Source organism: Xiphophorus couchianus, chromosome 12 (genome assembly GCF_001444195.1).
Source record: "Xiphophorus couchianus chromosome 12, X_couchianus-1.0, whole genome shotgun sequence".
In the NCBI taxonomy this organism is placed as follows: domain Eukaryota; kingdom Metazoa; phylum Chordata; class Actinopteri; order Cyprinodontiformes; family Poeciliidae; genus Xiphophorus; species Xiphophorus couchianus.
The window spans coordinates 2,225,974-2,246,990 of NC_040239.1; the positions used below are offsets into that span (position 1 = coordinate 2,225,974).

The window sequence follows — 21,017 nt, forward strand, 5'->3', positions numbered from 1 at the left end:
TGAAACCTGCTGCCATCTAGCGGCAGCTTCCTGACATGCACAATAGCTGATCAGCGTCTGTTACACAGATTAATATCCTGATTTTAATTCATTGATATTAAAATTTAAAAGATTCTTGAACAAATATTTCAATTCCTTTTTAAAGAAGAACATAAAACATTTTATTGCCTAAAGTAGCTTTCCTTTAGCGACCGCTTGATTAGCTGTAGCAAAGGATGAATCTGTAGCTAAGAAAATACTGCTAACATTTTAGGATGATCGTCCAGTGATCTGTGGGTCGCCGGTTCGAATCCCCACTTCGACTCTCTGTTGTGACTGTGGGCAAACACTTCATAGGCCTGCTCCTGGGGCCACCAGCAGGTGGCGCTGGAGCATGACATCAATACGGTGTAGAGCTTATCTGTTGATTATTTTTCTTGCATTAACTGATCATTAATTGGATGCAAATGATCCTTAATGGGACATCAATTAATTTAATCAAGTGAACCTAAAACTGACACTTGAGAATTTCTGGGTGGAACATTATGACATTACATTGTTTCTCATTTAAGTTCAGGAGAATAAACACATTATACGTATGTTTTAAATGACAAGTTGTGCTCACTCTGTAGAGCAACTACACGTTGTACTGTAAATAATACACATAATACATAAATAATATATATATTTTGGATCTTTATTTAATACATTTGCATGTTTTCTAAACAGTGATTAACAAGCGGATTTCCAGATCATGAATATAAAATTAGCAGTTTTGCATAAATACATAAATAAATATTAAAAATCAAGTCATAAATATTAAGCCACAGGTATTCAGTAATGCTTCTGCTGCAATCCAACTGATGAGCGCCTCCTTCAGGCCGGGTTCAGCTCTGCCGCTGGATGGAGAAGGTTCTGTAGCGGGAGGCAGACTCCTGGCACATGGCCACAGGTCGGTTGTTGTCGGTGGCGGTGCTGATGTACCAGTTTGGGAAGAGAGCGGACATCAGAGTGCTGATGTTCACCGCCATGTCCCGTTTGTAGAACAGGAAGCGCCTCATGTCGCTCTCTACGCTGATCTCAGAGAGGCTCGCTTTGTCCTCCACTTCCTGGAAATAAACAACAAAAAAGATCAGTCAGAAAGTTTTTCACTGGAACTTTCAGATGATTTAATGTCTGCAGATCGCTGGCGGTGGGATTAGAGGGAGGAGCTTACCTCCAGATGCAGCGTTGGTTTGTCACCATCCTTGTGGCAGGACAGGTAGAAGTCAGTGTCTCTGATGCCCAGAACCACAGGCTGGCCCAGCCCAGTGTCGGGAGTCAGGTGAACGTAAGTCGCCATGTTCAGGTAAACTGAGGAAAAAAACAATAAAATATGTTAATAAATGAATAAAAGTCATAGTCACTGAAAAAATACAAAATAATAAAAAATTATTTTCTGGTCTAGTTTCTAGTGCAAGTATATTAGTGGCCTTGAAATTAAAAAAAAAAGAAACTTACAAGTAATGTTTCAGCAAGAATTAGAAGATTTTTTTAAGTAAGTAATTCTACAATATTGTTTAAAAAAGTTGCAGATTAATTTGATGAAGAAGTATTAGTATCAACCTGTAAAAAGATTTCCATTATTACTTTATTTGAAGAAATACTCATCAAAATAATCTGCCAATGAAGCTGATACTTTTTCATCAATATTAAGGAATTATTAACTTAAAACAAGCTCCTATATGTTGCTTAAAAGTTACTTTTATTTTAGTTTTGACTCATATCTCAAGTGTACTATGATAACTGCACTAGAAACTACATCAAAATACTTGGTAAGATTTGGGGTTTTGCAGTGCTCTCTATATTTTCTGTAAGTTTATTTGAAATTATAAATGTCTAAGCAACACAAACTATCAATTTAGTTGCATCTTAACTTCTTTTTTCTTCAGTTTATTCTTAAAATTAAAAACTGAGGTTATGCAAAGTCTAAATATCTGATCTGACAGGAAGAGGAAAGTTTGCAGAATTAAAATCCGGTTTTACCTTTGCGGCTGTCGTTGCCTCCCTGCAGCATCACTGCCAGAAGCTCCATGTTGTTCCGGACCAGAACCAGGCTTCTTTTCTGTCCGTCTGTCACAGAGCAGGGATGTTCTTCCCTCCTGCTGAACTGACCCGGTCCAGCTGAAGTCCTCTCAAAGATGAATCTCTCTAAATGAATAAGTACGCCTGGTTAGTTTGCTACTTTATTTATAAAAAATGGACCAATTCCTAATTGCACTTTCTCAATCATTTGAAAGGTTTGCTGCGGTTTATTTTTTGCATGTTTGACCATCGTAGTCACATAATTGTTTTAGTCAGAGTCAGTTTCTTTATTATTTATTTTACATTGGCTGTTCTGACTGAACAAATTAAAGTCATATTTACATGTTTGACCAAGATTGTGAAGCTGTTAATTGCAATTAAAGGTGCTGTATTGGTGCAGAATTTTTTTCAATCAATAAGTTGAAAAAGCAGGATTTTGTTAAAAGCACTTTGAATTGCCTTGTTGCTGAAAATGTGCTATATACATAAAATTACCGTACCTTCGTCACTGAAGTCGGGGCTCAGGACCGACTCTGACATGCCGGCCTTCAGCCTCTCCATGGCGATGATCAGGTTGGCGACGCACCTCATGGATGGGGGCTGATGGGAAATCTCCAAATCTACTCCTTTGGGCATCTTCTTGGTCCACATCTGGCTGATGCTGCAGTTCTTCTTGGACTCCATCTGGCTTGTGATTTGAAAACAAAAGTTCTGTAGGGAGAAAAAAGACCAAAAATAAAATGTTGGTTAAATTCAAGCTTGTAGAAACCAGCAGAAGCTAAATCACTACCCTAGTTTAGCTTTCTAGGAATATTTGCAGCTGAAGCTCCAACAAGTAAAGGCCAGTTTACCTGAAGAAGGCGACTGAAGAGAAGCTGTGCTGCTGGGTTTGCTTTGTTATCAGTGGTGCTGATGTTCTGCCGGTCTGAGCTGACCTGCTGGCCTTTTAAAGACACGGAGAGGGAGGTTTTCTCAGAGCGGATGTGGGACGGCTCACTGCTGCGCTCACTGGTGATGCAACCTTGTACTTACTGAGGATGATTGCAAAATAAAGTGCAAAATAGTTAAGAGCAACAATAAAACCTGCTCTGACACGTAGGACTCGTCACACGACGACATGCGAACCTTCAGGGCCGGTTTCTGTTTTACAGCTCAGAGTAAATAATACCTCGATCTTCCACTTCATGGGCTTCCACTGTTTTATAACCAGCTGGCAAAGCAGCAGGAGTTGGTACTAGAAGTGAATCTAAAAAAAGAAATAATTTCCCATTTTTAGAACAAATTTTAGCAGCAGCTTCCCTCCAAAAGAAAGTTTACATAAATGTAAAACCCAATAAAATAAAATTAAAATCTGTGTATATGATATAGAGCTAGGTAGCTAGATAGATGGACCACATCACAGTTCATTCTATAATGTGTGTAAAAATGTATACATAATTTAAAATGCATATACATTATATTGTATATACATTATATCTATAGTACATAATGATAACTCCAAAATCATCTTGAAATTATGATCTTGTGATCTCACTCCAATGGCTGAATAACTTTCAAATCCATCCAATATTCATTTGGTAAACAGAGCGCTGCTGTGTGACGTCAACCATCTTCTTCTGCGCATGCCGGTCGCTTTGGGGTCTGATTGGATGTGGAGTCGGACCAGGACTGGTGGGATTGGGATGTGATGCGCTTTGCTAGCGTTACCATTAACCATATCATTGCACAATTTGATATTTCAAGCATAAATTCGCTTAATGGAAAATCGACCATTTAAAAAAAAAAAACGTTTTTCAATAAAAAAGTTTTGAGGTGATTGTTTTTGGCTCCATCAAATTATGTTCACTTCACAAAATTGCAATGGAAACAATTGTTTCGGCGTCATTTAAGTCATATGATTAACAACCGGACGCTGCCTTTAATGAAAACCACGAAGAAGAAATCAACCGGAAGTATTTGGAGGATCTTGGTGCTGCATGTTTTTTACATTAATTTATCTCATGAACAAACTTATTTACATGTCATTTTAATTATTTTTCTTATTTAGTAGAAACACCGAAATTGTGTTTAACGAAGTACTGGCATAGTTTTGTGCACATTTGTAATGGAACAGACTGCTTTCATAAGCTCATATTTATAATTTTCAGTCGTTGTTTACATCTAGATTCAGAAGGTCTGGCTTCTTCTGGGGCAGAATTAGGACCCATGTAAAAGACGATATTAAATGACTGGTTAATGTTTTAACAAAATAAACTTGGAAGTACCTGCGACATCCTCTTGCTGCTAAGCTAACTGCGACTTCACAAGGAAAAGTCATTTCTTCTTATTATTATTATTATTAATGGCGGTTGGCAAGCAGCTTTTAGATGTGCATTAGCGCCATCTACTGGAATGGAGTATGAAACGGGATGCTAAATGTAATACCATAGACATGAATATGTATATTACACAGAGTTTAAGGATACTTCCGGCTGAACATATCAAAATAAAAGCACTAACCGTTCTGTTCATTCAGAAGTTTAGCATTTGTTTACTTACTAAAACGTGCCTCATTATGTTATAATCTACTTGCTAAATTTGAACAACTTTACTATTAAGAATTGAGAATAAAGGTAAAACGTTTCCCAATACTCTTAAAAAATCCAGTTCAGTGTGAGAAGAAAACCCTCTTCTCACACTGTTAGAAGAAAGTGTTGTGTGATATAAAATGAAGGAGTAAACAACATGAAGACAGGAATTAAAGTCATTACAAAGAAAAAAAACTTTCTTTGATTCAGCAAATCAACAAAAACAAAAATCAGCATTTATCGCTGATATTTTTCAAAAAGTCCTACTTATATTTCTAGTCGGGTAAATATTACATTTGATTTCTTTTCATAATAATATAAATCACCTTTTAGTATATTTTTAAAGTGTTAAATGATAAAACAGAGAACTCTTCTTAAATATTATAAGATTGAAACGCAATTACTAAATGTTTTTAACAAATGGCACAGCCTTGGATTCCTAACCAACAGCTGGAGTTGGCACAGAGGTCATGGAGTTCATGAAAAAATGTTTCATTTAATTAAATCGTTTGAGACTTGACCTGAATCTGGATGATAGACTTAGGGACTTGACTTAGACTTGGATAACTGACATGTACCAAGTTGGTTTAGACCTTTTTTCTCCCCTTTGTAGATAGAATCTCCATTTGAGACTGCATCTGATCTTAATTATTTAACCTCCATATCAAAATATATTCATGAAACAGACTTGCAAATGATTAAAATCTTAATTTAATACACATATTCATGTAAAACAAAAGTACTAATTATGCAGCCACACTGTCTGGCCAGCATGTTTTTACAGGATTCAGCTGCAGCTTCAGGCGTTTGGGGGAAACTTTCCTTACGCCTGTTTTTATTTGGTCTTTTTCTCCGTTTCCAGGAGCTGTTGGGTGACTCCAAGAATTTATCTCTGACCCACTCCTGAGTTTTTATGTGTAACACGGGGGAAGATCCCGGATTGTGACACTTTGCGAAGCTGGTGGCATTTCAACAGGCGTGCAAACTGGAGGGATTTCTGGTAGTTCTGGTACCAAAGGTGTGGATGGATTACTGCCAGCCTCTCGGAACACCAGCCAAGATCCCGACTCCACATCATCCTCATCACTGTTCTCCTCAGGTACCCTCTGTGGCCAACCATCATAGCAGGCATCTGAAGGTGACAGGGCAGGCTTTATAGAGGTACGGTGCACTTGTCTATCAAGGTGAAGCTTATCAACTGGGGGAATTGAATATACATCACCTGTCCTGGATCTTTCTGCACCCTGGGCCAACATCACGCAGATACACTCTTTGCCCAAATTCAAGTGGCCTGCACCAGACCTTCTCATCACGCCTCACTTTTCTCTTGTGGGCTGCCAACTCCACTCTGCCTCTAACAACATCAATGGCCACATTTAGGCGCCTCCTGTGCTCTGCCTCCCAATCACACACTTTAGATGCTGTGGGCTCAGGAAGATGGCCAAGCAGAAAATCCACTGGCAAGTGGGGTTCTTGTCCAAACATGAGGAGGTGAGGCCTGGGCCGGATTTTAGCAGGGGCTTACCGGGGCTGCAGCCCGGGGCCCCGGCATTTCGGGGGCCCCGAAGGATGTTTTATATTTTTGTGAATGGATAGTGTCAGAATTTAATCAATGACTACGATGATTTTGACAGCACCGATGAAAAATGTTCCAATTTGTTCTGGCAAACGTCCATCTTGAATGCTTGCTTGTTACTGGTCCACTTTTGACGCATCTTACGCATTAGGGAGGAGGAGCGTCACGGGAATATTATTTTACAATGGCGGACAACAGAAAATATGACAGCGGAGCGCAGAAAAGAAGAGAAAAGAAAAAGAGCATCGCGCCAAAGAGGCGACAAACAAAATGCCTAAACTGACAGGCTTTTTTAAACCTGTTAGCGGAGATGGAGCAGAAACATCATTATCCCCCGCTCCTCAAACCCTTAGCTATGCTAACACCGGCACTAAGATCCTGCCAGAACCTTTAACCGTGACTGAGTCGGTGGCTGGACTGGCGTCTGTGGAGTCAGAGTCGGTGGAAGGGGGATCTTCTTCCGCAGATGGAAAGACGACTGTGGATCCGTCCAGTACCGATCCGGCGCATTGGGGGGAAATTGACGAGTCCGTGCGAGCTTACTGGGCTGAGCGAGGACCGGAGAGCTGTCAAAATATGAATGTTGGCTTTCAAGCATCAGGACGGGTGTACAAGCATCAAAAGCGTCACTTCTCCAAATCTCACTTTAAACGCAAGATGTTAAATGGTGAGTACATCGAAAGACCGTGGCTGCTCTACTCTCCATCCACCGGAGCTGCATTTTGTTTTGCATGCCGCATTTTCAGCAATGCTAATACTCAGTCAAACTTTGAGACTGGTTTCAGTGACTGGAAGCACGCAACTGAACGCATGAAAGAGCATGAAAACAGCGAACATCATAGAAAAGCAATGCTGAGCGGGAGGATAGACACAGAACTGCAGAAACAATTTGAATCTGAGTGTTCATATTGGACTGAAGTGTTGAGAAGAGTTGTGTCTGTTGTCAAGTTTTTAGCAGAGAGGGGACTGGCTCTGAGAGGAGCCAGTGACAAATTTGGAAGAACTGATAATGGGAATTATCTGGGAATACTGGAGTTAATCAGCGAGTTTGATCCTTTTCTGAAGTCTCACATAGAGAAATATGGAAATGCAGGTTCAGGGAAACCCTCATATCTTTCTTCCCAAACATGTGAGGAATTTATTCAGCTGATGGGTGATCGTGTTCTATCAGAAATAGTGAGTGAAGTAAAAATGGCAAAGTTTCAAACTTTTTTCAGGGTTGAGTATTGTTTTCTTATTTGGTTTGCGTTTGAGTAAATGTAGGTTGTGTTTGTGGTTCGAGTTCCTACAAAGAAGTTGAATGCAAAAGTGTCATTAATAAATGGAAATCTGTATTTTGTTCTTCGTATTTTTCAAGATGTTCTCTGTAAAAACCTTGGTCTAGAAGATGAAAATTGTTCATTTGCACCCACCTCTGCTTTTATTGAGAACCGGGGGCTGTAAAAAATCCTTCAGAGAGCAGCACTTTGGACTTACCTGGGTCAGGATATTTTCTGAAAACTACAGTATGCCTGATCTATTTTTTCCAGAAGATATTGTTTATATCCATGTTCTGTCTGACTGGCAGAGAAGCACTTTTTTGACATTTATTTCCTCCACTATTTACCAAGAACTTTAAAACCAAAGAAAAAGTTTGAGTTTTGATATATTCCACTTGTAGTTATATGGACTTGTAAATGCTGGGGATATTTGTATAAATATTGTTTTACTCGCTTTGCTTTGTAAAAGTATATTTGAGCATTGCACTTTCTTGCACTCAATCTGTTTTATAGTTTGTGTTGAAGTCCAGGCAACAATAACTATTCAGTGATTTTATTTTGTGATGCAAGCATCATATTCTAGTTTCAACCCCAACATGTGGTTTAGTCTTTCTAGAAAAGAGTTCAGAGTTGTTTGTAGTTTGTGACAACTGGCTTATTAAAGTTGTAAGTTGTCAAAACTTACTGTTCGGTCATTTTCTCCTCATCCTCTAAAACAAAACACATACAAAAAAATAAAAAATAAATATATATATATATATATATATATATATTTTTTTTTTGACTCTAGCCCAGGGGCCCCCATCCTGACTCCAGCCCAGGGGCCCCCATCCTCCTAAATCCGGCCCTGGGTGAGGCGATTCACAAGTCGACTGATGGGCAGTGGTGTTATAATGGAAGACAAGCTGTGGGAGATGTTCTGGCCAATTTTGTTTTTCGTCTGGCGCTAGGGAACGAATCAGATTGAACATAGTTCAATTAAAACGTTCACATTGTCCATTTCCCTGTGGGTGGTAGGGCGTGGTGCGACTTTACTGAACTCCGTACAACTTGCATAACTGCTGTACCAGGACACCTTCAAAGTTCCTCCGCTGGTCAGAGTGGATACGGGCCGGCACTCCAAAACGGTAAAACCACTCTCGAACCAGGACCTTTGCCACCGTCGTCGCTTTCTGATCACGAGTGAGGATAGCTTGGGTAAACTTCGAAAATACATCTGTCATCACCATCACTGGCTGGTTCCAAAAGTGTAAAATCAATGGTCAACAGCTGATTTGGCCTTTAAGCCAGAAAGTGACCCATAGGACCTCGAACTCTTGGCTGGGTGTTCTTAGCAAGGGAACACCTCTCACACTGTTGGCACCAATCCTTTACATCTTTATCCACTCCTAACCAGAAACACCTCTGCTTCACCACATCAGTTGTCCTCTCGACCCCCTGGTGGCCATGATGTTGATGAAGCTCCTGCAACACTTCTGTTTTTAGACTCTCTGGGAGAAGAAACTGAAGAACTTCTTTTCCACCATCTGGTCTCCATGTGTGCTGATACAAAATGCCTTCCTTCTGGACAATTCCCACTGTTTCAGAAGTCCACGGGCAACCGGCCCTAAACGCTCCTTTTCAGCTCGGCTCGGCACTCTTTGCTGCTGCCAAAACTCCAGGAAGGCTCAGCCCCTTGAAGCAGGCACATATCTTCTCTGCTGCGGGATGGTAGGGCTTGTTATATATGTGCTCTGAACCTTCCTGTCAAATTGAAGGACTGAGCTTCCGGTACCAGAGTTTCGAGGAGGAGTCCTTTAGAAGAATCACCTTTAGAGATTCTGCTGCAGTCATTTGGTTGCACGCTGTTTGTTATTGCTCCACTGAGAACCATCATTTATCCCACCAGACCACTTCCTGTTTTCTAGTCTGACACTCAGTCAGGTATCTGTCAACATACCAATGACCGTCACCGAGTTTGGTGTTTATTTAGTTCTGTTAAAGTCATTTTCTCTCATTTCATCAGAGTAACATTGTTCTTTTCCTTCTGTTCAAACTGAAAACCTGATCCCAGTTTGTAACTGGAAAACCTTTGTCAAGTTAAGATTTAGTTTTTTAGTTTTTCACTGTGGTAAATTACAACTTGACCTGCCAAGGTTTGGTTTTAGGATGTGTTCACACCAGGAAAATCCTTTGGTCCGCTCGTTTGGGCCGAACCAAACGAACTTTATTTTATTCGTTTGGTGCAGTTTGCTTTCACATTGTGCTGTTTGGAAGCAAACTATAATTTGTAAATAATATTAAAGGTGACAATCTTTGCTCCTATTGGACGGAGCACAGACCCAAAGAAAACAAACTTTGGAAGTTGTGGGTTTTGCATCTTTGTTTTCACATTTGTGCTGCTGTTAAAACTGTAAAATCGTCATGAATGTCACTTTGTACAACACTGGTTTCACAATGGGATTTTTGTAATTTTTCAACGCTGTTGGAAAAAGCTGCTGCAAGCTGAATGAGACGAGATGGAGCAGAAAATAGCAGGTCAGGTACAATTTCAGTACAATCAGTACGTGCAGTGGTAGTGTCAGCAACAACGAAGAGCTTATTTTTACTATGCTGCCAGGCAACGGTGGCTCGTGAAGTCCAAAAAGACTTGGATGGGATCGATTCTGGTCTGTATTCGTTCACACCCAAGGCGAAAAACACCAGAATTCACTTTGAAGTGGACCGAGACCAAATCAAAAAGTGGGTCTCAGTCTGGTTGTTTGGTCGGCATTAGATCTGGTTTGAGTGTTTTCACACCTGCACAAAAGGTCTTGTATTGTAATATTACTGAAATAATACAAGAATGAAGTCATTGTATTTTGTGAATAATGTCGTTATATTACGAGAAGTAACAATATGATTAGAATAAAATCTTAATATGGGAATAAATTCATTATTTCAAGAATAATGTTGCAATATTACAACTTTAATCTTGTCATATTGTTTTATTGTAGTAATATTATGACTTTATTTTCATATTAGAAGTTTGATCTCATTATTTCGACTTTATTCTCATAGTTTAATCTTATAATTTTATTACTTCTTCTCATAATTTAAAGCTTAATTTCTTAGCGTGGCCTTAGCCTTGTTACCCATGGAGTGTTGTAGAAGATTTTCTTGGTTATTTTCTCGTGTGTGTGTGGTAATGTGGCCTTGTTTTCTTTTTCTTTTTTTCGCCGAGTTAATTTCTTGTTTCTTACATTGATATTTGGATTGCTTGTTATATTTTGAAGTAATTTACTTTTCTTATTAGATTTAGTTTGGGTTAACTTCTGTTGCATCTTTTTCTGATCTTGTGTTGCTTTTGAGGTGACATTACCACTCATACCCAGAGACGCCCACTGCAGCAGCACAGGTGTTCTCCATTAGCTAAGCAGCGTGCAGACATGGAAGCCGGTAATAAAGAGGTAGCTGTGCAGTTGAAGCAAGAGACGGAACCGGACAGATCACAGGTGTAGGAGCAGCAGGGCAGCGGGACTGGTGGACTGGTTGCCGCAGTGATTCATCCAACTGGTCGACGTCGAGAAATGGACGACCGGGTGTTGGAGCACGAGTGGCCGGATCGCCGCCGAGATGTGCTGCTGTGAACCGTCAGGATGTGAAGTCTTTTCACCAGACATTATTCATTTTAAATATGCAACCAGCATGTTAGTTATCTATATTTGATAGTTATTATTGTTGTTGGGGCTGCATGATTATAGAAAATATTGCAATTGCAATATCAGTTTTAAAATTTCAATATTTGCTTCTTCTCTTACTCATACCTCATACCACCATATGCAGAGGACAGTCATCTGCATATGGTGTGAGCATCTCCTGTTATGAGACTGTCCAGCTGGATAAATGTTACATAAACATGAACAAAATAAGTTCATAACACTTGAAACATACTAGCCAACAATTATTGCATTCCCAACAGTCTTGCAATATGAATATTGCACACTGATAATGTGACGACTATATGTTGGTGTCATATTATTGTGCAGTCCTATTTTAAATCAAAACTTCAGAATGTTTGAGTTTATTGACACTCCATTCTGAGTAAAAGTATAGTTAGTTTTCCTGATTGATAATAGCTTTGAGTTAATAATAGCACTTACGCACAAACACGCCCTACCTTCAGAGAGGTTTTTACAGCAGTCTGATTGTGAGATTCCCCATGGAGGGATTGCCTGAAGACAAAAACAGCAATTAAAGAATCTTGGTCCTGTTAAGGAAAAAGGAGTATTTTAGTGCTTAATACAGCTAATCATGCGGCATAGGTAAATGTTGGATTAAAAAACTCTTATTTAAAACAGGTTTTGTGTGACCCATTGGGGAGGGGCCGAAGGAGACAGCCAGGCGCCTTTAGCTGTCTGGCCAAATCACACAAGAGCCATAAAATTAGCATTTCCATGGAAACAGCAGCTGGAATGTGGTGGAAGAGACGTCAAGACTCCAGGGGAATCTGCGAGATTTATATCAGGATTTCGGTGCTGGGGACATTCGTGCCTGGTACGCCCAGGATTAAGGGGTCTCCCCTTTTTAAGTTTGACAGAGACCAGACCACCCTTCGAGCTGAGCCGTAATGAGGGGAGTTCCGAGTTTCTTTGGAGGCTGAGGCAGGTCTCTGATTGGTTGAACAACAGAAACGCCTCTTGAGTATAAAGTCTCGCGTAGCGCCGAAATATACAGAGAGTTTTTCCATTTTTTCCACAAAACTTTCTCAAAGGGCGCGCCTTTGTCATTTTTGTCTGTGTTTCGTGTTGTGTCTGTTTCCCCGTGTCTGTCTTTAATTTTTATGATAAAAATGCATATCTTTGTACCTCTGCAGCTTTGTTAACTGATTCATGCGTTGCTTTGTATGAATTAAACTCTGTGATCTGTGACGTCAACACGCTTTATTGTGGTTTCGCTTTACAGCTGCCCCGCTGCTCGCCGAGAGGACCCGGCTTTTTAAGGAAGATACGAGCCAAACGTTTTGTTCAAAGTTAATAATAAATATTTCTTCCTTTACAATTGGGAGCTCGTCCGGTTCAGCAATCTTGGCGTGGGCGGATCGGCCAGTTTCGGCTCTACGGCTTGCTGCGGTGAGATACTATTTGATTACTCTTTGGTCGCTTGTAGCACCGTGTGGCCCGGGCTAGTTGTAGCCACGCAGAGTCTCGAAGCTGCGCAGGTAGATAGATGTTTTACAAAAGAGTCAGTGGTATAGTAATTGGCTGAAAAAATACACAATAAACAGGGAACCGTGGTGGGTTCAGACATAGGATTTTATGTTCCCTATTGTCGTAAAAATACTAGGTTTTGTTAATTGTTTTCTTATACCTTGGGGATTTGTTACTGGGCCTCTCAAATAATGAATATGCGAGTGTATTAACATTTAATGCGGTCTGAATCGGTCGGAGATTTAACTCTCTCCAGCGGACTTATATTTGGCTTACATCCTAAAGTACGTTAAATTATCTTCTCTCTGGTAAAACAGTGAAAAGGAGAGTTGAATCGCTCTTTAAATAGGACTTACATTTGGAATCAAGTTGAATCGCTTTCTGGGAACTTATATTGGGTTGAGAGTTGAATCGCTCTTAAAGATAGGACTTATATTTGGATTATAGAGTTGTATCACTCAAGAGGACTAACTTTGCAAGTTGGAAATTGATGCATTTTTGAAACCGGCGCCTTATTTTATTTTATTTTTCTTCCCCCTCTGTATTTTGCGTCCGTCTGACACTGTGTTCTGTGTCTCTGTGTTTCTCTGTGTGCGTGCAGAGCTCTGTGTGTCTGTGTGGCCGTGTGTGTGCGCGTGCGCGAGTTCGGGCTGGCTGTGTGTTTGAGCAGAGTGAGAAGTTGTTTCTAAAGAGCTGTCTGTGCTGATTCGTGTTGCTTTTGCTGCGCGTATTGTGAAGTTATTATGGACACTGAGTTGACAAACGATGCTATAGATCAGTCATGTAGTCTGGCTCCGCGGAGAAGTCTGCGGAAACAAATTGCTGACTTAATTAATATATATGATTTAACATAGGTCTGACATGTCTCCTTTTAAACGTGCACGATATTTAACACAGGTTCCTGAAGACTACAGTTTCTGATTAATTAAACTGAACCATGCAAAACGTTACTAAAACATTGGAAAATTCCTGAAGCTTCAGCAAAATTTGAAGAAATTAGAGGGAAATTTGATAAGAAATTAGACTGACCGATGAAACTTTGACTGACTACAAATCTGACCACATGTTTTGTGTTTTATGTCTTTGTTTGTGTTGTAATTCATGTTGGTGTGAAAGAGTGTGTGTGTTTGGAGATAGGATACCACTTGGTATTTTATGTCATATAAATACAACGGGACTATAAACAGCACCTCTGTAAGTGGATAATATATGCAAGAATTTCTCACTTGGATGCCATCAGAAATTACCCTGCAGAGTATTTTTTCGTGCTGTCTCGTGGTGCTAAATTTCCAGTTTTTAGAACACCCTATGTGTTAAACTGGACTAAATTATTAATATTAAGCGATAACAAATTGGAAAATTATGGGTTCTAATACAGGATGAAATATAAATAAATAAAATAAAAATTGTGATCACAGGGGATTGTGGAAATGATGTATTGGCAAATTAATACATGACTGGATGAAAATAAAGTGAATAACTGAATAGATAAATACATAAATGATTAGGTAGAGCAATAAATTAAATAAAAATTTATATAGAATTGAGAACTAAAATATTAGATAGAAATGTTAATTGTGCCTTTTAGGCTGAGAAGGTACTAGTAAAATATAATGAAATATAATGAGCTACATAAGACCTTTCTATTGAGTTGAGGATAAAGAAAACACAGACAAGATCTTTACAGAAACAGGCTCTAACTGTAAGGGGAATTGCTCAGATGACAACAGACTGCAGTATGCAGCTCATTCTAGATATTTTCACAATCATCTTTTATACTGACCAAACCTTTAAGATAGATGAATATTCTTAAAATCTACAGGACTTATTGATAATTTAGACAGGATAACTTAGACGTAATTCTCTTGTTAAATAGAAATTGATTGAATAGAATAAAATATAAATTGTGTAATCTAAAAATTACAAGGATTTCATTAATTTTAGAGAATCTCTATCATCATAAGGCAGAATTTTGATGCAGTTTGGTTTTTTTTAGATTTAGTGACACATTTTCTCTCTTTAGAGTAGATAGCTTCGAAAAGCACATACATAGTGAGCAATAAATAATGGGAAAATAGTACTCTTGAAGGTTTAAAGCATGCTAAAATGACTTATTCTGTTTGTTTTGAAAAAGTTTACCTTTTAGAAAAAGGCAGCATTGCATATCGGTGGGATTTCTCAGCTAAAATAATGAATCTATTTCATCAACATTTTTATTTAAAGTAGTGGTAGTTGTGCTGCATTAGCAGGTAATGCATCATAAGGGGGAGAATATGTTATGGGTTTATTTTTATATTACTTAATTAGATTACTGAAACACTTATATTACTTAAACAAAACTTTTGAAGAACATGTCTGATATGTGCTTATTTTGAATGGATTTGAGTTGTTCTCCATTGAAGGATGTTCTGATAATGAGCTAAAATATTTTGAAAAATAGACAAATTTATAGTGATAATGAAGCATATTTTGGTTAATTAACTTGGGAAAATAATTATAGAAATTAAAATATTATTGTACTAGCCATTTTCAGAGCATTAATTTAATGGAGTAAAAAGGTTTTAAGAAATGTTTTGAACATCTGTTATTGATTAAGTATCACTAATCAGTAGAAGCACTCAGGGGGTCTGAGATGTGGGATTATAATGATTTTTCTAAACTTGATTTTTGTTTTGATTTACATCCATTTAAAACGATTTTGAATAAAACTTTAAATTCAACGACAAGTAAAAAGACCTAGGTAAAACTGGTATATTTTGAAAATGTCTAGACTTGTTAAGTTGACATTATAATTTCTCCAGGTTTAACTCTTTTGAATTTTGTTTAAGGAAAGCATGTTGAATGTTTTAGACAAATAACCAGTAAGATCTAGTTTGTTCTATAAGAGTAATTTAAACTGGACTGTTTAATTCACACTGATATTCATTTCTTGATGGGAAATGTAAGCTTTACAACTACATTTTTAAGCTTTTGTTTATTGTTTTATTTTGTTTGTTTAGGTCTATTTTACAAGATTGGTTTAAAATGAAGATCTGCACATGTTTAACATTCTGGGAAAACATTATTTTGGAAACATGTCTTTTGAAGCAAGTGATTACAAGGTTTTGGTGTTTTCCACCGGTTGGAGGTATGATATAAAATAATTGAAATGTAGATTGAATAGATCACATCCACCGTAGAATGTGCAGAACGAGACAGGCATGAGATATGCTTTGAATGATGAGCTGCTCACGGTTTTCTACATATAGACTGGCATGGAGTTCCGAGCTCTAGGCCTGACTTTGGACTCTACGGCGAAAGCTGTTGTCTTAGAGGGGGAGTGCAGCTGCTTGGAGGAGCGGTTTCACATTTTTTCGAAGATAGCAGCCACAGAGTCACGAGCGGGGGAGGATTCACTCGGACACGAGTGAATTGAAGATCTTTGTGTTGAATACACAAATGAATGATGCCTTTGGAGACTCTTAAATCTGCTTTCTCATTACAGTTTTGCAGCTGGTTTACTGGTGCCCGATGGATGTGATCTCATTCAAAGTCTGCGTTCTTTGATAAAAAGATTAAAGTAATTCCCCTGATGGAAAATGACAAAGCACAAATTTATTTTTTAAGTGAAACCATTATTTGATTATGCTGACATTAATGAAGATGATATTAAAGAATGTTGTAATTGTGTTTTTGATGCTAATGAAACTCATGTTGAAACAAAATGTCTGTTTTAATAACCTGTGACAGGTCATTTCCTAAGATTTAGTTTCCTCATGAGGAGATTTCACCTTCTCTTTAAAACTCACGGTGATATTGGCATAATAATCCAATTTTCAGCGAGCAACGGCCGCTAAGGTGGAAACCTGATGTTTCCGACCGAAGGAGATCAGGCTGCAAGAGGATCATCATTGACTAATTTTTTATTGCGTGTTTTCGTTCGTTGCGAACACTGAAAAGGACTTTCGTTTCGTTTTTTGCGCGTCTTTTTTGAACATTTCCTGACGAAGACTTCATATTTTTTTGAGAGACTGTCGACGGACATTGAAAAAAAAACAAAAAAAAAAAACAGAAAAAGACGAGCAACAGATTGTAATTTTGTGTGTTTCTCATTTTTGACAGATTGTAATCTTGTGGTGAATGTTGTCTTTTAAGTTGCAGACCATTTCTTACGAATTTTTCTATGGATGTCCCTGTTTTATTTTTCATTTTATACTTTGGGTTTTTGTTTCTCCTGTGTTTTTGGTTGTATGATTTTATTTTTGTAAGGATAAGTCTTTCTTAACCTTGGGTTTTGTTTAAAAAGGGGGACTGTATATACTTAGGGTACGTCACTCTTTTGTCTTTTTATTTTTTGGTTTTTACATAGTTTTGTTTCGGTATTAGAAGGCTTAATCAATTTTTATTGAGATCTTTGGTGAAGATCTCAAAAGGGGGACTGTTAAGGAAAAAGGAGTATTTTAGTGCTTAATACAGCTAATCATGCGGCATAGGTAAATGTTAGATTAAAAAACTCTTATTTAAAACAGGTTTTGTGTGACCCATTGGGGAGGGGCCGAAGGAGACAGCCAGGCGCCTTTAGCTGTCTGGCCAGATCACACAAGAGCCATAAAATTAGCATTTCCATGGAAACGGCAGCTGGAATGTGGTGGAAGAGACGTCAAGACTCCAGGGGAATCTGCGAGATTTATATCAGGATTTCGGTGCTGGGGACATTCGTGCCTGGTACGCCCAGGATTAAGGGGTCTCCCCTTTTTAAGTTTGACAGAGACCAGACCACCCTTCGAGCTGAGCCGTAATGAGGGGAGTTCCGAGTTTCTTTGGAGGCTGAGGCAGGTCTCTGATTGGTTGAACAACAGAAACGCCTCTTGAGTATAAAGTCTCGCGTAGCGCCGAAATATACAGAGAGTTTTTCCATTTTTTCCACAAAACTTTCTCAAAGGGCGCGCCTTTGTCATTTTTGTCTGTGTTTCGTGTTGTGTCTGTTTCCCCGTGTCTGTCTTTAATTTTTATGATAAAAATGCATATCTTTGTACCTCTGCAGCTTTGTTAACTGATTCATGCGTTGCTTTGTATGAATTAAACTCTGTGATCTGTGACGTCAACACGCTTTATTGTGGTTTCGCTTTACAGCTGCCCCGCTGCTCGCTGAGAGGACCCGGCTTTTTAAGGAAGATACGAGCCAAACGTTTTGTTCAAAGTTAATAATAAATATTTCTTCCTTTACAGTCCACAAAAGACAAAGTTGATGAAGTTATGGGTCAGAAAATTAGAATAAGAACCGAATGTGTGAAGAAAAACATCATCAAAAAGTCACTGAAAGTATAAAAAGCAGCTTGAACCTACAAGAGAAGAAAATACATTTTTCAATGACATCAAAAGATTATATTGTACAAACATGATAATATTGCATAAACTGATAAACATGATCAATAAATCACATATCCATAAAAAATAATAAGTGGGTTCTGATGTGGAATAAATGCAAACCCTACAGTGTAGTTGTCTTTGTTATGCATTTCCACCAGCACATTAGGGTCACAAAAACATAAAAATATTTTATGAATATTTATTATGCATAAAATAATCCAGGTCAAGTTTGATCATTCATAATGTTGCCGTTTTCAAAACAGGACCAACTTCAATTGTTTTTAAAGAAGACTTAATCCACTTTGTGACGTTCAAATAAACAGCGAACTAGTCCTTTACTCTAATGCTCACATAAAAGCTAACAGTGAATTGCTAGGTTAAGCATTGTCCTAGCTTGTTTATTTCAGTATTAGTCTGGAACAAACTCACATCTAAAAAGAACCGTCGTTTTAGACTTTGAGTGAATCCAAACAAACACACAGAAAACAAGAAGGTAACGTGTCAGTTATTTCAGCTAACGTTCACTAGCTATCTACTAGCCAAAACAAGCCGAAACAGATACATAAATTAGCAGTTTGAACAAGTTAAACCTGCCGACCTTTTCTGGAAAGCAACGCTGCCGACTCACTCGCTTCCATATTTACTAAAGTTAACTTCCTTATTTGCACTTTACTAAAACTTTTAAGAGTTTAGTTTCAGAAGTGCTGAATAATCAGACGTTAAACTGAGTCCATAAGAACTGAGCTCGCGCATCCGCATTTGAAACTACCGCGAGTGTTCTCCTCCTCTTCACTGATTGGACAGTTTGAACGTTTGAATAAAAAAATGGTTCCAAGGACAATACGCTTGCGCACAATTATTGTGCTGATTGGGGGAAAGATGTAAACAAACCACGAAAAGAGGACAGACGTTTCTGGGATTCTGCATTTTTGCTCCAGAATAAAAAAATGAACAAATACATACTTTATATTTAGTTAACATGTTAAAAAAGGCAATTACGATGAAAAACATTTTGTGCAAAATTTGGGCGTCTTTGTTAGAATAAACTCTATATGCTTCAAGCCTATGATAGATAATATTTGTCAAGGTTCCTGAAATAAAAATCTGATTAAAATGAGACACATACAAAGCAAGATCTACAGAGTTCAATTAAATTGTATTTTATGGATATAAGTCAGCTGAATAATTAAACAAATGTGATTCAACATATAAAAATATATACAATATATACAAATATAAAGTAATGTAGAGTAATGATCATGTAAAATGGATGAGGATTATTTAACCATTTTTGGTTGTGTATGAACTGATGCTGCTGTATATAAAGTGCAATGCAAAAGTACTCATACTTTTGCATTTTTAAATTTGTATTAAATTGATCATCTAAAAAGTGTGCATTTGTATAATTAGTGGATTAATTGCTTTCTAATAGTACATGGAGATGTTGCGTGACTTCATTATATCTCTGCCACTATGTTTAAGTCAGCTGTAGTGCTAGTGATCCTGCAGTAACAACTTTCTCTAATTAAAGGCTAATTATTCATCTTTTCACTTTTTGTCACATTACCTTTTCACAGACACTAACTTGGTTGTGTATGAACTGATGCTGCTGTATTGTGCAAAACACAATGTCCAGTTTACATTTTATTTTTTTATGTATGGAACCTCAAGTGAATCCAGCAGCTCCAGGCATTGCATCATAAACACAGAGAAAAGTCAGGAAAAGCCTTAGAATGAGGCATGAGAGACAGAACCAGGCAGAACCACCAGTAAACCTGTAGGGTTCTGATAGGAACATCTGGACCAATCTGATCTCTGATTTATGATGGAGTTTGATTATGAAGGGCTTCACATGCAAGAAAGAGAATTTTAGATTCTGTTCTGAATTTATGAAGAGAAGTAAGTAAGGACCTGGTGGATGATACAAAACAACAAACTAAAATAGTTCTTTGCATCTAGGATAATGGAAACAAAAGGTTTATAAAAGTTTGGGAATCTCTGCTTTACCAGACCAGTCAATCCAGACCACATGATTGAAACCTGCTGCCATCTAGCGGCAGCTTCCTGACATGCACAATAGCTGATCAGCGTCTGTTACACAGATTAATATCCTGATTTTAATTCATTGATATTAAAATTTAAAAGATTCTTGAACAAATATTTCAATTCCTTTTTAAAGAAGAACATAAAACATTTTATTGCCTAAAGTAGCTTTCCTTTAGCGACTGCTTGATTAGCTGTAGCAAAGGATGAATCTGTAGCTAAAACAATACCGCTAACATTTTAGGATGATCGTCCAGTGATCTGTGGGTCGCCGGTTCGAATCCCCACTTCGACTCTCTGTTGTGTCTGTGTGCAAACACTTTATAGGCCTGCTCCTGGGGCCACCAGCAGGTGGCGCTGGAGCATGACATCAATACGGTGTAGAGCTTATCTGTTGATTATTTTTCTTGCATTAACTGATCATTAATTGGATGCAAATGGTCCTTAATGGCGCATTTTTACTTCTTTTTCTTTCTTTTTTTATTTTTACATAATTTAATCAGGTGAACCTAAAACTGACACTTGAGAATTTCTGGGTAGAACATTATGACATTACACCCAAAGTAGATTTTACTTCTTAGATGCAAATATGACTAATTTTTGAACAGTTTTGGCTTAATTACTGCTGTGACTATGTTGTTTGTTCAGTAAATGGCCATTTTTGTTGAGTCTGTATACTGAGTTGATTGTCTGGGTAATAAATTCATCTCGGTTAATAATTGATTCAGCTCTACCGTTGTTACTCTGTAGCCTTTCTACAACTGAAAAACAAAAGTCAGGTAAATCGTACTGGATTAGCTGACCGTTCTTTACGGGAAATCAGTACCGCTAAAATGTATGGCAGGTTCAAAAGTTTAAAGCTGTTGGAGGTTGATCCAAATATATCTATATATTGCTTCTCATTTAAGTTAAGGAGAATAAACACATTATACGTATGTTTTAAATGACAAGTTGTGCTCACTCTGTGGAGCAACTACATGTTGTACTGTAAATAATACACATAATACACAAA

General features: G+C 38.0%; 1 protein-coding gene across 3 annotated transcripts; it reads right to left on the reverse strand.

Annotated features, from left to right (window-relative positions):
* Positions 1 to 655: 655 nt before the first annotated feature.
* Positions 656 to 18,738, reverse strand: LOC114155120 (interleukin-1 beta-like). 3 transcript variants are annotated; one of them, XM_028034834.1, is made up of 7 exons: positions 18,561 to 18,738; positions 11,584 to 11,638; positions 2,895 to 2,981; positions 2,544 to 2,754; positions 2,005 to 2,169; positions 1,196 to 1,332; positions 656 to 1,088 (listed from the first exon to the last, which is right to left on the reverse strand). In XM_028034834.1, the coding sequence occupies exons 4-7, from the start codon at positions 2,725 to 2,727 to the stop codon at positions 867 to 869; spliced, it is 708 nt and encodes a 235-aa protein (XP_027890635.1). In that variant the 5' UTR covers positions 2,728 to 2,754; positions 2,895 to 2,981; positions 11,584 to 11,638; positions 18,561 to 18,738; the 3' UTR covers positions 656 to 866. The 3 variants fall into 3 exon arrangements, with proteins under 3 accessions (XP_027890635.1, XP_027890634.1, XP_027890633.1); XM_028034833.1 differs by having other exon boundaries at positions 2,895 to 2,985; positions 18,561 to 18,737; XM_028034832.1 differs by having other exon boundaries at positions 2,895 to 3,074; positions 18,561 to 18,737.
* Between the last annotated feature and the right edge of the window lie 2,279 nt (positions 18,739 to 21,017).